Source organism: Elephas maximus, chromosome 1, assembly GCF_024166365.1.
Source record: "Elephas maximus indicus isolate mEleMax1 chromosome 1, mEleMax1 primary haplotype, whole genome shotgun sequence".
Taxonomy (NCBI): Eukaryota; Metazoa; Chordata; class Mammalia; order Proboscidea; family Elephantidae; genus Elephas; species Elephas maximus.
In genome coordinates, this window is record NC_064819.1 from 203,380,434 (window position 1) to 203,398,248 (window position 17,815).

A 17,815-nucleotide genomic window follows, 5' to 3' on the forward strand; every position below is an offset into this window, starting at 1 on the left:
TTTTCTGAACACTCAGCGTGCAAAGCAAAAAGATCAAGCGGCCATCCTTGGCGAATCTGTAAAGAATTACATACTCAAATGGCTGTGTACTCCGAAATCTCCCAGAATTCAGCTCACATTTTCTCTTTCAAAAGAACAATGGCATGATTTTTCAACCTCAATTCACACCAGAGTCCAGGCACCCATGAAGTCTGCCTCGTGGCCTTTTAATAATTAAATCGGGGCTGCCCATTGGCTTCACCTAAAGGCTCCTGAAACGAGGCTGCTGAATGGACTCAGGCTTGGGATCAAGGCCCAAGCGGACTGGCCTGGGAGTTGGGGGTCTCGGGGTTCGCGCGCGCGCAACCCTTTCGGGCCGTTAGGCGGGTCTCGGCCCGCGGGCAGCACCTCTCAGGCCACTCCGGAGGAGTCCCAAGGCCTCGTTTGGTTCCCAGCCTGGCGGTTCAAACTGGCAAGACTACACCCCTACGCGTTCTCCCCGAGTGATTCCAGGGCGCAGAGCCGCGTAAGGGCCTCAATCCTGGACGCCCAGCTTCCATGTGAGCACCCTCCTACTCCGGACGGCCTGAGCAGCCCGACCGCTTCTCCTGCCTGCTGGCCTCTCCTCTCTCCAGCCCAACCTGCAGCCGCCCTCTGCCACCTCCCTTCCCGCCCCCATCTGGCTACCGGTGTAAAAGGCTCTGAAGTGCCTCCTGGCGCCGAGGGAGACCTGACCGCAAACCGAAGTTCCGTAAGGAATACTGAAGGGGCAGGCGGCAAAAATGTGGCAGAAGTTCCCTGCATTATCCACCCATCTACCTATCCATCCTTCTATCCCCTATCACTGGTTTCAGGACTAGGATTAGAATTCCGTAGTGAGATTTTTATCGCGACGTCGTAAATGAACGCATTTAAATTGAAAAAAATTAAAAAGTTTTTCAGACAGAAAACAAGTCTCATTTAGTTGTTCAGGACTAACTTTACCAATTATGTTGAATGGTGAACCTTTTCTGTAAGTTGAACAAGCAAAGGGAAAATTCTAAGGCTTTGACGACAAAATTAAAGCCGGTTTATAACATATTGTACGGCAGAAATTAAGTACATATGTTTAGGTATCAATTAAAAATCTACAAGGGAGACAGTTTTTTTCAGAATCTTTTAAAGCAGCTCTCAAGCAAAAAATAAAAGTCCAGCCCACTGCCCTAGAGCGCCCCCCCAACCCGTGCCTGGCCAAGCTCTAGGGCAGGAAGGGTCTGGCTCGGTGACCAGCAAGGAGGAAGGCAGAGTGGAAGGGGAGGGAGAAAGTGACGGGAACAGTGAGAGCCGGAAATGTGTGGCTAGCGAGGAACCGAGTAGCGCCCAGTCCGGCGGCGCTCTAGCCTTCGTGCGCGTCTCTATGCTCCCCCGCGTCTCCTCTATTTATTGTCGCGGGGAAGCAGCGGCTGCCCTGTACCCGGAACAACAAAGCCCGAAAGACGGAGCCCGAGCCTCAGGGGCTCCTAGCAACCGGCCGGGGCGGGAGTTCCATGGAGACTGGGGAGCGCGCCCGCCTCATCATCATCCTTGTCCTCCAGCTTATCCTTCGCGTCCGACGTTACCGGCAGCAGCGCTGCCGCCGCGTCCTCTGCCGCAGCCCCCTCTTCCCACGGTAACCCCGTCGGCGACCCTTGGCGGGGGTGGGGGGGTGCGGCGGAGCGGCCTGAGTGCCGGGTGCTGGGCTGCGGGGCGCGGGGCGCGGGGCCGGCGTGCGAGCCGGGGCGGTGTTCGGGTGAGGCATGCGGGGGCAACGGACTGGACGGGAGGAGCTGGGGTGGGGGAAATCAGTCGGCGAGCCCCGGGAGGGTCGGCTTCCTACGAGGACGGGGCGCTACTGGGGAATCCCTTTAGGGATAACGGGGTGGGGGTGGGGCCTTACCGGCTGGGAGCGTTATCTAGCCGGTGCGGTGCGAGAAGAGAGGCGTTTTATTTTTCTGTTAACCACAACCGGGAAAGACAGGGGAAGGGAGAGTCCCGACTGTCTGCGGAGCCCTCCTCACTCAGGAGGGACCGTGTAAAGATGCTGGGGGTCCTTTGCTTCTCAGGAAACTTCCAGCGGCCTCTCTGCCTCGGCGGGAAGGCTTCCGAATAGCAGCTTCGTCGGTTCCTGGTTCTGGCGATACCAGCAGCCCCACTTGATTATTATATTTTTAAAAACAAAATCGGGTTTGACGAAGAAGAATCTGGAACTGGGGAAGATAAAATAAGTTGTAGGTAGGGCTAAGCAGGGTTGAGGGTCGGGAAAAGCGCTTAGTAATAGTCCCAAAAGTAAATCTAATAGAGAAGGACGAATTTTAGAAATTGCTCCTTCTGCCGAGATGTGCATCTGCAGATTTTGAGCGTGATTACTGCTGTAAGACTCCAAGTGCATCCAGTCCACATCTGTGAGCTGTCTGACTGCATCTGTCACCTGCAGTTCTAAAGCCTCACTGGCTTTAACTAGTGTGTTCGTGTAGAGTTAAATAAAAAAAAAAAAAGTGCCTTAAAATTAGTGGTTCAAGAAAAGGGAACAGACTTGGTGTGATTTTTGTGTGAAGAAGCAATGACAGGTTCCCTCGGAAAACTGAAAAAGAGAAGACTGTTCAGGCATCCTGGCATAATCTACAGTTTTTGAAAGTTTGAGAAAAAGGGTAGTTCATTCAAACCTAGAAAGGACTTTTATCACTATTTGGTTTAAAGAGTTATTCACAGTTTGATATTTACAGTTAAGGTCTCATCAGTTTCTGCTATTTCTTTTAAGCCTTACATCACAAACTGCTTAATGGTTTTATACTTTTCAAAGCCATTCTAGGTCAGTAAATGAGGTTAGTTATATGTGGGATACTGAAAAGGGCACATATACATACCACAGTAACACCATTTTTTGTGTTCAACGGGAACAAAGCTCTTTATATAAAGTTAAAAGTTAAGGATGAAAACAAAATGAATAAATCATGTAAGCAATCATGTCAGTAACAGCTTATGGTTGCCTCCTACCTCTTTTCGTAAGCCTGACTGCTCTTAAGCAAAAATGTGTCATCCTTACCCCAGCCCTCTCTTTTAGTACTTTCTGCCATCAAAATCAGTATCAGAAATTGTAAGACTGCTAATATGTGCCCTTGATTGGTTGACTGATTTCTTGAGTGAGAGAATACAGAGTTTTAAACTCAGGCAAATTCATTTTAAGCTTTTTTAATCTCACACTGAGATCTATGCAAAGAGGTGGGCAGTTTCCTTTAACAGGGGTGGGAAGTGTGACCATTGGGAGCCTTAAAATTGCCTGAGACTCTTAAGAGGAAAAACCCAGTATTGTCATTTTTGGAGTAAGCCCTGGTGGCACAGTGGTTAAAAGCTCAGGCTGCTAACCAAAAGGTCGGCAGTTCGAATCCACCAGCTGCTCTTTGGAAACCTATGGGACAGTTCTACTCTGTCTTACAGGGTATCTTTGAGGCAGGACTCGGAAACCCTGGTGGCATAGTGGTTAAGTGCTATGGCTGCTAACCAAGAGGTTGGCAGTTCACATCCACCAGGCACTCCTTGGAAACTCTATGGGGCAGTTCTACTCTGTCCTATAGGGTCGCTATGAGTCGGAATCGACTCGACGGCAGTGGGTTTGGTTTTTGGTTTTTATGAGGCGGGATCACCTCGATGGCAATGGGTTTGGTTTTGTTTTTTGGTTTAGTTGCTTAGTCTAATAGCTGTTCTTCTGTGAAGGATATACTGAGGGATGCCCACCCTGAGGCTGTTGGATGTTGGGTCACAGGATTTTCATAGTGCTTATGAGACTGCCAACAGATACTGCCATCAAACTCACTTCACCTAGACTTTATCTCCTATTGCCTCTTTGCCTTCTGTGTTTGAGTGGGAGTCAAGCCCCTAGCTTCCGCCTTTGTTAACAGCCCAGTTTGTGCTCTGCCTGCTCTCCGCCCCAACACTTCCAATGTTTGGTGTTGTCTTAGTTCCTCTCCTTACTTAACTGTGTCCCAGTCAAAATAATTTTTTATGCTATTTTCTTTCGGAGTTTTCAACATATGTCCTTGGCCTGTATATACTTTTCATTAATGTTACTTTGTTGCATTTCCATCTGTATCTCTCCCCTTTATTTGGAGAATTGGATTGGTCATGTCAGATGTTCTGTGTTCGTTCTGAATAGCTGTTGGTTGTGCAGTACAACAAGCAAGAGCCTTATCCTGAGAATCAAGAGATTGTATTGAAATAAGACATGCAAAAATATTGAACTTTTCAGAATGAATGGGTTTTTAGAAGTCCAAGTTAATACTAAAACTAGTGTTAACACTGTAGTTGTAAATATACCTTTTTAAAGGTGAAAGTATTATAAAGCCTGCTGTGTGTTTTAGGTTGAACCATAGATTTTTGTAATTTGTGTTAAAAAAAAAATCATTCTTTTTTGTTCATTTTGCAGCTGAAAAATTACTTTGTCAAATTTGAGGGAACTATTTTAAGTTATTTCCACAATATATGTGAAAATTCTCACATCAAAATTTATGAATGTATACATATATGGAACATGCAGAATTTACTGTAAAGTAGGATAAATACATATGAAACATCCACAGCTGAATATATTTGGAGACTATTATTTCTTACGGATGTGAGACAGTATTTAAAAATCAGCAGGTAATTGTATGATCTAGTTGACTGTGTCAGTGCTATATTCAGGTGAGGGAGGCCAGTAATAACCTGGGGGTTGATTTCCTTCTGTTGCATCATAGATCATGGGATGAAAGTATTGTTATGAAAAACAAAGTTTAAATTGATTTAGAGGAATTTATTTTTATGGTAGAATGTTTTCACTATGTCTTAGTCAAAACCTGTAGTGTTTTGAAAATTTAGCTGTATTGTGACGTTTAAAGTACTAAAGATTTCCTGAAATTATATTCTTATTTGTTGCACCTTTCATATGCGTGATACCATATCAGGTGTACAAAGCTGGTTGAAAGGCGCTTCTCTTCAGATGCTTCTTGTGCACTTGTAGATAGCAGAGAAATGACATTATATACGGGTAACAAAATAGGACACAATTTTGAATTTGAGATCCTTTATTACATACTGCCTGGTACTGAACTTATTGCTGTGTATCATCTTAATTTCGACATGCCTGCTGAATTAGAAGGCCCTCGAGGACCAGGACTGTGAGTTGCCATCATGTTCTTGTGTATGTGTGTGTTTTGAAGTTTAAGGTGTTAATAGATTATATATGTGGATGTGTGTGTATCTATATGTATCTATGTATTTCACTTCAGGAGAATCGATAAAGAGGGCCTTAACCAGTAGACTGAGGGGAACCTTTTTGAAATCTAATTCTTGATGCCTAAAATTTCAACTTCTGATCCTGGCTGTAGGGATGGAAGTTATAAACAGCAAAAATTCTTCAAATGTGATTAGGTCTTGTTCTTAACCAATTCAGAACAGTAAAAATAATGGCTTACCACTTAAGGAGGTTTCAAATGTGTGATGCCAAAAAAAAAACAAACCCAACACATTGCTGTTGAGTCGATTCTGACTCATAGTGATCCTATAGGACAGAGTAGAACTGCCCCATAGGGCTTCCAAGGCAGTAAATCTTTACAGAAGCTGATTGCCGCATCTTCCTTCTGTGGAGCTGCTGGTAGGTTTGAACCGCTGACTGGTTAGCAGATCAGGACTTAACCACTGTGCCACCAGAGCTCCTTCAAACAGGTAACAGATTATGTAAACAAAGTTTTTGCGGTCTACATAGACAAATTTAATTTTCGTCCTGTGATACAACCAACCTTTTATTCAGAAGAGAGAGGGAGTGTGTGTGAAAAAGCAGGATTCCGAAAGTGTGTCATTGTTGTCGGATGCTGTCGAGTTGGTTCCATCTGACAGAGTAGAACTGCCTCATAGGGTTTCCTAGGCTGTAATTTTTACAGGAGCAGGTTGCCAGGCCTTTCTCCCATGGAGCCGCTGGGTGGGTTTGAACTGCCAACTTTTCGTTTAGCAGCCGACTGCTTAACTATTGTATCACTAAAGGACTCCTTTATCCTAGGACTAAAAGGTAATAAAATTCCTAATTTGATTTTTAATGGCTGATTTTTGTGTTGGGAAGCATGCTGCTGGGAACTCTTATTAAATGTCAAGAAAACATTTTAAGGTGAATTCTGAAACTGTTCAAAATCAGTCTTCATATGGGAGTCAATATGACACTTCAAAATTTCACAAAAAATGCTGCACAAAAGTTTGGCCATTGGCTACTTTCACCATGGAGAAAGAATACTAAAAATCAGAAGGTCTGTTAACGGCAGTTTTCTGAGGACACACGTGAATGGCTTTAGTACTGGATTGTGCCTAGCATGGTGGACAACTGTCCGTAGACATTGGTCCATGGAATTTTTTTTTTTTTTTTAAGCGCATTTGGTGTTGACTTCCAACATCCTAAAAGTAGTTAAAAAAAAAAAAAAAATTCCCATTAACTAAATGGTTCCAAAGAATCAGATGTTACCCCCCGTACCTGATGAATTACAAGTATTTTCATTGTGAGGTAGAATGAAGTTTAGATCAAAATCAGTTAGATTTTCTAGGGATTCGGGTTGGGTGTAGTTGAGTATAGCTTTAAAGGTTATGGACTCTGAACACAGTCCCCGTTGCCTTGATGCAGCATCATAGCTATGCTGCTTATTAGCTAGATGGCCTTAAGTTATTTAACTGCCCCGAGCCTCAGTTTCTCTTTGGCAATATGGAGTTAATATTAGCACTACCATATAGGGCTGCTGTGAGCATTGAGTGCAAAACATTTAGAATAGTGCTTAGCATCATTAAGAGTTGAATTAATATTAGCTGGTGCCAGCAGTAGTGGTACTAGTAGTGGTTAGTACATTAAAGGTAAACCGTTAGACCACTTGAATGCTTTGCCTTTTTCATTAGCGGCTTTTTACTAAAGCATTGAAATTCTTTCCTTGTGACCACTGGCTATGGGAAGACTCATCTCTGCCTGTAGGTTTTGGAAGGGGGAGTACTTTTGTTTTAATTTTCAATTGTCACAAAGGCATCCAGTTATCACTATGGCAGATGGACTAAGTAAAAAGAGACATCTCTGTGTCTTGGAAAAGGCAGGCCAACAAAGCCTGGTCTGGCACTGTGTTGTGGCTATTGAAATGCTATTTCCCTGTGGACTTGACTGCTTGTTTAGCTCTATCATACTTCTGAATAAAAGAAATCAACCCCAATGGTTTCATCTAGCAGAATTGGTCTTTCTTTAGAAGACACTATTTTTTACTTGTATAACCTTAATTGATGGTAAACTTGAAACTTGTTAGTGTCAGCGTTAGGCCATTTAACTTGAGTTTCTGTGTCACAATAAATGTTCTAAATAGTAGCTTTTTTGTAATTTCAGAAGTAGCTGAAACTGCTGCTCTGCTCCAATAATTCAAGTGACTCAAGAATAACTGTATAGAATTGCTAAATTATTTGTTTATGGTAAGGCTAAAGCTAAATATTGAGGCTACCTAATCACAGAAATAAATTGATAATTATAGCTTTGTTTAGGCTGTTATTGTCATAAACCACCCAAACCCACTGCTGTCGAGTCAATTCTGACTTATAGCGACCCTACAGGACAGAGTAGAACTGCCCGATAGAGTTTCCAAGGAGCACCTGGCGGATTCAAACTGCCGACCTCTGGGTTAGTAGCTGTAGCACTTAACCACTACGCCACCAGGGTTTCTGTTATTGTCATAGCTACGCTACTCTTTAAAGTTAAGTTCAGATGTTTTAGTTTCATTGTGTGGGCGCTTGCTAAAGAAGAAATGTTTCTGCTTAAACAAAAGTTAATTGCAAATTATTCTTTATTTCCGCTAATATTCCAGGTCTTGGTTTTTAGTTGAAATATATTTCTATGAAATGTCATAGAAATTCATATAAGTACTATTATTGAAAGTATGCTTTGTTTTAAATGTACGTGGGTAAAGTTTTATAGTTCCTTCTTCTAGGTTGTGCTGTTTTTGTATATTTGTTTTAGTTGGCTTTTATAAGCCTCCCAAAACTAAAGAGCTTGGCAAATATGTTTGCATTTGGAGGTGTGGCTTTTGTTTTCTTTTTTAAAGAGAGTGAAGTCTAATTGCTACTATTGATTTAGTTGAGCAACTAGGTTGGCCAGAATAGATTTTGTATTGGTATGTTAATATCATTTCCATAGCTATCATGGATTCTGGATATAAAATATATTGAGATAAAACAGGAAAGTATCATGGAAATTTTACCAAAATATATACATCTATGTAATAAATATATATATATATATATATTACATATTTTAAGGACTGTGTTGTTCCTGGGTGGCACAAATGGCTTGTGCTTAACTACCAACCGAAAAATTGGCATTTCAAACCCACCCAGCAGCACAGAGGCCTGGCAGCCTGCTTCCGTTAAGATTACAGCCAAGAAAACTCTATGGAGCAGTTCTACTCTGTAACATATGGGATCACCATGAGTTGGAATCAACTAGATGGAAGTGGTTTTTGTTTTTGAAAGACTGTGTTGGAGATTTTTAGGAAAATAGGTCCCTAAGGTGTTGATATTGTTGTCCAGAATAAAACTTGCCTGTTTGGAGACAAAAATCTAACATGTTGTTAATGTTTCCCTGGTGTTCTTTCTACCACACTCTTTATCAGGGACAGATATTGCTGTCCTGCAGTTATGAAGATAATAAAGCCAGTGTGTAACCCAAAACTGTGAACGTGACGATTGATTGGTATTTGGTTAATGATCATGGTCAAAATTTATAGATAGAGCCTATCGTTGTATACCTCAGCTAGATTTTGTAGAACAAGAACCATCTCATTCTTTTTTAAACGACTAGATACTTTTGTTGCCCCACAAAGTCTTTTTTCCTTACCTGCTTATAGATATGTGAGCTTGCGTATCTTCACTTACACGTAAGCGTGTACAGCCTAGTGAAGTTGTAATGAGTATGTCATCATTGCTGGTAAATTGACCACATTCCAGGATATTTGCTGGTTGCAGGCTAGGGTGGCCCAGGAGGCACAACCTTGCTGAAGGTACAGTTATCAAACCTTCCTCAACACAAACTTGGTGTGCTAATCTCAAAGGCTCACAAGCTTTCTTAACTCAATTCTCTCTTTGTTTTGGGTTGGGGTGGGGAACCTGAGGTAACGATTGCGACATGGGTCAACCGCTCACGGCAGATAAATGCTATATGAATAATAATTCTGTCATTTCCTCCACAGCGTATTGCTAATGTAAATCTCCAGATCAGCATAGGAGAGAAAACCTTTGCCTGGCCAGTGAGCTTGAAACTTCAGCCTCACTACATGGTGGAAAAACGACTTGAATATTGCAAACTTTGTACATACTTTAAGAACACATGCTTCTTGACTTGTTCTTTCCAGGCATTTTGTTTATGGCCTGTTAAATTGGAAGAGTTTTAGATTTCTGAGCCATATTATTAATTTGTTTGTCTTGTGTTATATCTTTAGTCTTACTTTGTAAAGTAGAAAAATAGTAACTTTATCATAAAACCCTGTTTAATTGGATGGTTGATCCTGAGAGTGACTGACAGGGTAGCCCTTCTATGATCATGGAATAGCTTTAGGGTTTGGATAAATTAGGACCCTTGAGGGGAAGTACAGGAGAGTAACTCTTAGGGGAGGGAAAAGGAACCATATATCAAAACTGCTGAGAGTTTGTGTGTGTGTTTTCATTAAAATAATTCTTTTCTTACATCAGAATGTATTATATTACATTTCCATGCTTGTAAAAGCTCCTGGGTCATTTTCCCTTTAGGAGTTTGGGGGCAGAAGTAGAACCAATGATAACTTGTTAGGTGCGGGAACGTTAAAAAGGAATATAACCAGAAAGTAGATTAGGATACTGTTGGAAAACTTGAGTGCTTTGGGGCTACCCTGCCTTGGGGTGCTCCTCTCCCAGTTTTTCATGTGACTGGCTTTTTCTTAGATCTCACTTTAAGGATCATTTTCCATTTATGAGCAAGTGGAGAGGACTTTGCGGGTCTTCCTCCTAAAGTTTATCTAATGTCATGTTGTTTGTTTGCTTTGTAACAAAGATGACATTCTCTAATTATTTTAGTTGATTTCTTATTTGTTGCCTGTTTACTGGAACATAAATGCCATTGGGATTGCTTACAGGACCATTTAGTTCTGAGCTATATTCCTCGTGTCTAGCCACAGTGCCTGGGCCACATCAGCTGTATACTGAATGAATGCAATTATGATTAAGAGTTTGTTCATTGAAACAGTGAGGAAAGGGCATCCTAGACAAAGTCATGAAAGGCCCTGCTATTGTCAGAAGGTGGTAAGAAGTTGAGAGTGTTAAGGGGTGTTGAAAGTGGAAGATTGGGTTATGAAAGGAAGGTTGCAGACATTGTGAAACACACTGCAATGCCAGTCAAGCAGATGAGATTCTGTTTTGTCTGCCTAAGAGAGCCAAGAGATGTTTCTTCAAGCAGGGCATAACACAGTGAGGAAGCTAATTGTGGTAGCTATTTGGTAGATGGACTAGATGAAGGAGACATTAAGCAGAGAGTTCCATTAGGAGGCCATAGCTGAAATGACGTGTGAGAGAGCCTGAAATAAAACAGTGATGCTTTGGATGCAGAAAAGAGGCTAGATTAGAAGTTAACTGGGTGTAGGGGAAAAAGAAGAAATGAAGGGTGATTCTGAAATTTCTCGTTCAGGTGAGTGAGTTTTGGATGACATTAAATGAACCAAAAGTAGGAATCAAAAGATAGAACAAGTATTTTGGAGGGGATTAATGACTTACGTTTTGGGTGTATTGGTGTAATTTCATGAATATAGGTAATAGACCATAGGGCATATGAATTCAGGTGCCTGATAGGTCAGAACTGATGTGGGACCCATAAATTTATTGATGATTCTTGAAACCTGAAAAGCTTAAAGAGCAAGAGGGGGGAAAAAAAAAGAGCAAGAGAATTTAAGGCAGTGACTTATGACATTTCAGGGATCTTAAACCCCTTTGAGAATATGAAGAGAACAGTAGCTTCCTCAGGTACACATACAGATTTGTGTAAAATTTGTGTGTATATAATTCCATGGGGTTCCTAGACCTCTGGAATCTGACCTTGAACTTTTCAGGGACTGCGGTGGACTTCAAATTAAGAGCTTCTGATTTTTAAGGAGTAAGGAGCAGACAGAAGTATTTGAGATGGGCAGAGAAGCCAGGAAAGCTACCTCAGAAGCCAAGGATGGGGAGTCGTGAGGGAGAATTTTGAGAATCAGACTATCTAATACTGTATACTCTGGAGAAGTCCAGCAGGAGAGAGCTTCAGCTGTGCCGTTGGGTTTAGCAATGAGCCATTCATTCGTAACATTTCAGTACTGTGAAGAGGCAGAATGTAGTAATTCAGCACGTGGATCAGAGCTGAGAGAACAAGATACGGTAAACAGTATAGAAATCTGGATGTTCTCTATGATAAACAGCCCTGATGTTAGAATATATTCAATTTTAAGGACCTACTGAAAAGAAAATTCTATTATTTTGATGACCTATTGTGACATTTCAACTGAGTGGTTCTCAACTGGTTGCCCATTAGATATATCTTGAAATTAAAAAAAAAAAAACCAAAAACCCACCATTACTAGAGTCTTGTCCCAAATCAGTTTTTATTCTGTTTGTTTTATCTTTTTTCCTAATAGTTAAGAGTCAGTGTTCCAGTCCAAAAACTCATTTCTTTTGTTTTACATGTATGTTCTTAATCAGATTACTCACCTTACAGCGATACTAGTTTTAAGTCTGTGTTCTTTAGTCTATCTTACAGGACTTAGCTTTCAATTAAAAAAAATAGTGTGTCTTTTTTTAGCTCTCTGGCCAACTTCTCCATATTTATATCTTTTGAGTAACACAGCCCTTAATTAAAGGTCTGACCAGTTCCGAGTAAAATAAAATTAACTAGTGGTGCTTACATGTGAAGAGTACTTGTATTATAATCCTGTCTGCTTTACATATGTTGCATTTGTGACTTTTTTTTACTGTTTTGTAACCAGAAAAGTTTAAACTTTGTGCATTGTTTCCCAAGTAGCTACTTTTATAATATTACCCTCTTTTTCTTAAAATGGCATTCATGCATGACTTAGACCTTAAACAGATCATCTGTACTAGAACAGATATTTTATATAAAGGGTAAATTTGTAAAAAGCAGTTGAGGGGAAACTCAAAATAGGAAATTTTACCTGTTATTATTTTCATCTTGTAGTGTTTCCATTTGACTGAATTTTTGATTTAGGTGTCAACTGTTCAAGTTTGAATCCTGCCTTAACACCTTTGCCATAAAATCAGAGTACAAAGAAGTTTGACCTTTATACATGCCAGCCCTGACACCAACCAGAAGCTGAAAGAGGATTTATTTGGTCTGTTAGCTACGTAATGAGTTAACATATATACTTGCAAGTGAAAATACAACAGTTGCCATCAAGGCAATTTCAACTAATAATAACCTTTGAAAATTATGCTCTTTTATTAGTATCAGCTTAATGGCTGAACGAGCCTCACAAATCATTGTCACGTAGTATGGCTAACTTAGGACAAATATCAGCATTGTTTATAAAGACATAAAATATTCTAAAGATTTTTAAAATAGTAGTCGATAATATGGGAAGATAGGTACACATGTAAGACCTGCTCCAGAAAACTGATACCTTGTAATTTAATTGAAATGAACGTATATAAACTTTTGTTTGAACTTCATATCCAAATCTGTGGTACTTCTAATTATCCCTTTTTTTTTTTTTTTGCAGCTACCTAGCTAAGTAAATTTAGCAAAATATCTCTTGTAGTATGTAATAGACTTGGTCAATCCCTGGGTGATAAAAGGGTTAATACATTGGGCTGCTTGCTCATCAAAAGGATTGGTGGTTCCAGTCCACCCAGAGGCACCTTGGAAGAAAGACCAAAAAATCAGCCATCGAAAGCCCTATAGAGCGCAGTTCTAGTTCTTCTGTGGTGCACACCAGTGGTCACGAGTCGTAGTTGACTTACCAGCAACTGGTTTTGGTGTAATAGATTCTTTCTTTTTCCTTGTCTCTCCCCATGCTCCTTCCTCCTCCTCCTCCCCCCCAAAAGAATAAAACAACACAGTCAACAATAACAAAGAAAACTTTGTTTTGATTTGAAATGGTTTTGTTATTGTTGGGGATTTTTAAAAAATCCACTCTTGAAGTCCTTTCCATTTTTGAACATTTTTCTATGCATGAAAGATGAATAAATGAGATAATAGTGACAATGAGAATAGCTAAATTTGAATGCTTACTGTGTACCAAGTACTGTCCTAAGTGTTTTATATGAGTTTTCACAACATTCTGCAATATGTACTGTTATCTGCCTTATTTTACAGATGAGGACATTGAGGCACAAAGGTGTTAAGTAACTAATCCAAGGTCATACAGCTCCCAAGTGGTAGCTCAAGCACTCTACTCCAGAGTCTGGCTGCTTTAGTTTATAATGTGTGTGTGTGTGTGTCTGTGTGTGTGTAAGAGAGAAAGAAAATGAATTGCTTTTTAAAAATCTCAAGTTAACAAGCTCGACAGACTGAACGTGTATACCGCCTTGGGAACTATGCTAAGGCTGGAGTACAAAAATAAGTAAGATTTGATCATGCTTCTGAGGAATTTGTTGTCTACCAAGGAGACATATATAAGTATTGTCTGCCAAGAGGACATATATAAATGTCACTGTAGCACAGGTATGGAAAAATGCTGTGATAGGGATATGCATAGTAACATGGTAATAGAGCTGAGAATAGGGACATTCCGGCTTAGTCTTGGAAATTCTGTTTCTTGGTTCTGTAGATTTTTTATTTCACACATGACGGTTTTAATTACTTTCTCTACCCTTCTAGGGTGTAGAAACTAAGGTTTCCAAATTTTCATCTCCAACCTAGGCCTAAATATGTCCCAAGCTATGACTCTTATCTAATTACTCTGTATCTCCTCTTGAATGGCTCACAAGTTCCTTCAGTTCAACATGTCCAAAACTGAATCCTTCAATTGCCCCCTCTCCCACTTTCCTCTCATCCCATTTCACTTGCAAACCTGCTCTCCTTCTAGCATTTCCTATCTCACTAAATATCCCGGGTCATAAACTTGGAGTCATCCTCTAGCTCCTTTGTTCTCATCCCCAAACTCTGTTCACTCTGGCTCCTAAAAATGTGTCTTCTGCCCACTTCTTTCTGTCTCCATCAGTACTCTAGTCTGCGCTGTTGCCATCTTGCACAGGACTGCTGTACTAGGCCTGACTGGGTTTCTTACCCATTTTTATCTTCCAGTCCATTCTCCCATTGTAGAAGTGGTGGTGATATATTTTAAAAATGCAAATACATCGTGTCATTTCTTGCTTTAAAATCTCTTTTGGCTTGCCATTGCTCTTGGGTAAATGTGAAAAACCTCAACATGCCCTAGAAGACCCAGCATGATTTGACACCTCTCCGCCTCTCCAGCCTAGTCTTATGCTACTTTCCTTTTCACACTTGCCATGTTAGCCCTCCCTCAGTTCTGAACAGTTCATAAGCTGAATGCACCTCAGAGCTGAGAACACGTGTCGTTCCCTCTACCAGAACTACTTCTAGGCCCCTAGCGTGGGGCCTGATACTTAGTAAGAGTTCCAGTGCATTGTTATGGAATTGATTGAATGAAGGTGATGCTGAGCCATAGGACAAATAGGAATGAGCTTGTTAGGTGTAGAAGTGGGGATAGAACATTTTCCTTAGAAGTAATAGCATAAGCAGGCCAAGGGTTAATGTTCTTTCTATAAGAGTTTTTATAAATCAGTAAGAAATCTCAGAAGGGAAATGAACAAAGGATATGAGACAGGAGGAAATACAAACTGTTAGCAATATTGGAAAAGTTCGCCGTCAGTATTCAAAGAAAATCAATTCAATACTGCTTTTTTTATATCTCAGATTGGCAAATATTTTTATTAAATCTGTGATTGACTAGAAAGGACAGCGTACACATATGATCCCAATTGTGTTTAATATGTACAGATACATATATGGATTTAGCAGGCTAAAAACCTGTTTATATATGAACACAGGAAAAAACAAACAAAAACCAAAAACTGGCCTAATATTTACCAAAATCTTAACAATGATTTTCACTAGTAGGATTATGGGTGACTTTTTTTTTTTCTGGAATGTTTCATGTAATCAAAAAAGACATACTATTTTTTTTTAATCGTAAATAAACACCATTTATTTGAAATACTAAGAAATCTATCCAAAATAAGTTTTGCTTTTACATAACAAGGAATCAGTATGCCAAATTTCCCACTTTGAGTTTGAATCCTCAAATTTAAAGTTGTGTTATGTAAGAAACACCTTTTTTCTCTTGTTATTCACAAAAGTGCTTTAGTTAAAATTAATGTTTATGCTGTTGTTATGTGCTGTCAAGTCGATTCTGACTCATAACGACCCTATAGGACAGAGTAGAACTGCCCCATAAAGTTTCCTAGGCTGAAATCTTTAGGGGAGCAGATGACCAGGTCTTTTCTCCCTAGGCGTGGCTGGTGGGTTCAAACAGCAGACCTTTCAGTTAGCAGCTGAGTTCTTAACCATTGTGTCACCAGGGCTCCTTAATATTTATGTTAGCTTCAACTAATACGGCATTACATTAGTGGGGCATGTTGTAATTTGTGAGGTGCTCATTAATCCCTCAAGAGCATCATGTGAAGGAAATATGATTGTCTGTTTTACACATGAGGGAAGGAGCACTTCAGATCTAGCTCATTGCCATATAGCTTTAATTAGGATCTGTGTCTACTCTGTCAGCGTGCAAGTTTTCATATTTTATAAATATATTTTAGTATATATTGAATAGTAAAACTCAAGTATCCTACTGTTTAAATATTGTTAATACGGAATGAGATTATGCATTCTTACATTGTGAAATACTTCATTTTTTCAACGAGAACTTTTTAATAAGCATGTAAACCATTAAACTTATCCTTTCCTCATTCAGAAAATCAGCATCATTTAAGTCTTCCGCCACCACCTGATAGGCACTATCACAAAATTTTTATTGCCCAAAGCATAAAATATGCTCTTCTTTTCCAGTTTTTTTTTTTTTTTAAATAATTGTTGGGAACCCTCAGAGTTGTCATTATTAATTAATTTCTGTAAAAACTAGTATCTTAGCAGCTCCCTTGATAGAGATTAAAAAAATGTAACAACTCCTTTTGATGCAAGTTATTCACATGAACCCTACTTGTGTTTTCAGTCTTCAGAATTGCTATAGCTTGTCTTAAAGGTAGTAGATGAGCTATATGTAGTGAAGATAGTATAACTTTCTGTTTAACTTAATGTGATGGTGGTTTTGTATGTCAAATACTTTTCATTATTGTTAAATATTTTATACAGTGTAGGTGGTTTTTTTTTTTTTTTTGTGGCCAGACCTACAATATTTTCTTCATGTGGCTAGACTACAAAAATGCCAGCCCACCAGCTGGCTCCTAAAATATAAGCCCTTGGGTTATGCATAGAAGTGTCCTCATGATAGAATGCCACCCTGCCAAATAAGTGTAAAGGTTTTGCAGTTTTATGTGTCTACCTGTGCCGTTTACCCCATAGTGCCTCTAACTTCCTCCCTTTATTGCCTCTTTGAACACCAGTGCATATTGAAGGGAAAATGAGAAGTTCAGAATTGGGATGTTAATTTAATTAAACTAGGATAATAGTTCTAGATTGAAAATGAAGACTCAGTATATAATTTGTAAATTTGTCTACACTGTGTCCTCGTCTTAGGTGTTAGAATCCTGGGATTTAGAATTAGATAGGATCTAATTAGAAACTCTCTCCTACCTAATAGAAGACTCATGTCATAACATTCCTAAATGCTAGTTAGTTAACTAGCCCCCTCCCCCCCCCCTTTTTTTTTGGTCACTTAACCTCTGTAGAGCCCACTACTTTGTGATGTAGCTATTGGTTTTTTGTGTGGCTTCAAGAGATCTGCTTCCATGTGACTTTAATCGGTTCTCTCAATTTCCTTTTTATTCAGCTATTTGAGAACAACTACTATCTTTCCTTGTTTGGGCTAAATGTCTTGAGACTTTCTTAACACAACTATTTTGATATCCTTTACCATCCTATTTTCCTTTGGATATCTCGATATCAGTGCCCTCTTTAATGAATTCAGGAACTAAACATTCTAGATGTTTCAGTAGTAGAGGGACTATTACTTCTTTTGGTCTGGACACTTGTATTTTTTTTTTAAGTAATATAATTTTTAAAAAAATAATACAATTAAGACTGTGTTGTCTTCGTATGACCTATTGTAGAATCTCTTTCTTATACAGCTTTTAAAAATTATTATTATGGAAATTTTCAGAAAATAGGAAAGTAAAGAGAGTAGTGTAATGAACACTCATGTCTGTGATCTAAATTTAACAGTTACTAGAAGATGAAGCAGTAACATGGCATTTTTTTTTGCGTAAAATACAATTATACCTTATTATCCCAGTCCCTTCTGTACCTCAGAATAGATTGTTTGATTCCAGTGTTGAGATCTGATAGTGAGATATTCATCTGACACTTTATACATATCTATTTGTTCCTGAGTACAGATAGTGAAAGATACTGATATTTTAAAGTATGTTATAGACATAACATTCTCCCTGAATAGTTCATTATCCGTGTCTAAAAAGTAATGACATTTGTTTATATAGTGATTTTACCTATTCCCAACTAACAAAACTAACAATAATATCATCTGTTGCTCAGTTTCCATACTCAGATTTCCATCAAATATTGCTTATAGCTTGTTTATTCAAACCAGGCTCCAATCAAGAGTCATGTTAT

General features: G+C 39.5%; 1 protein-coding gene across 2 annotated transcripts in view; it reads left to right on the plus strand.

Annotated features, from left to right (window-relative positions):
• The first annotated feature begins 1,338 nt into the window (after positions 1 to 1,338).
• Positions 1,339 to 17,815, plus strand: part of TBPL1 (TATA-box binding protein like 1) — a 36,980-nt gene continuing 20,503 nt past the window's right edge. Inside the window, exon 1 of one of the 2 annotated variants that reach the window (XM_049901529.1) lies at positions 1,339 to 1,627. In XM_049901529.1, coding sequence (XP_049757486.1) covers positions 1,506 to 1,627 — 122 coding nt within the window. In that variant the 5' untranslated portion in view covers positions 1,339 to 1,505. The remainder of the gene's footprint in view (positions 1,628 to 17,815) is intronic. The other variant, XM_049901538.1, reaches the window with a different exon arrangement.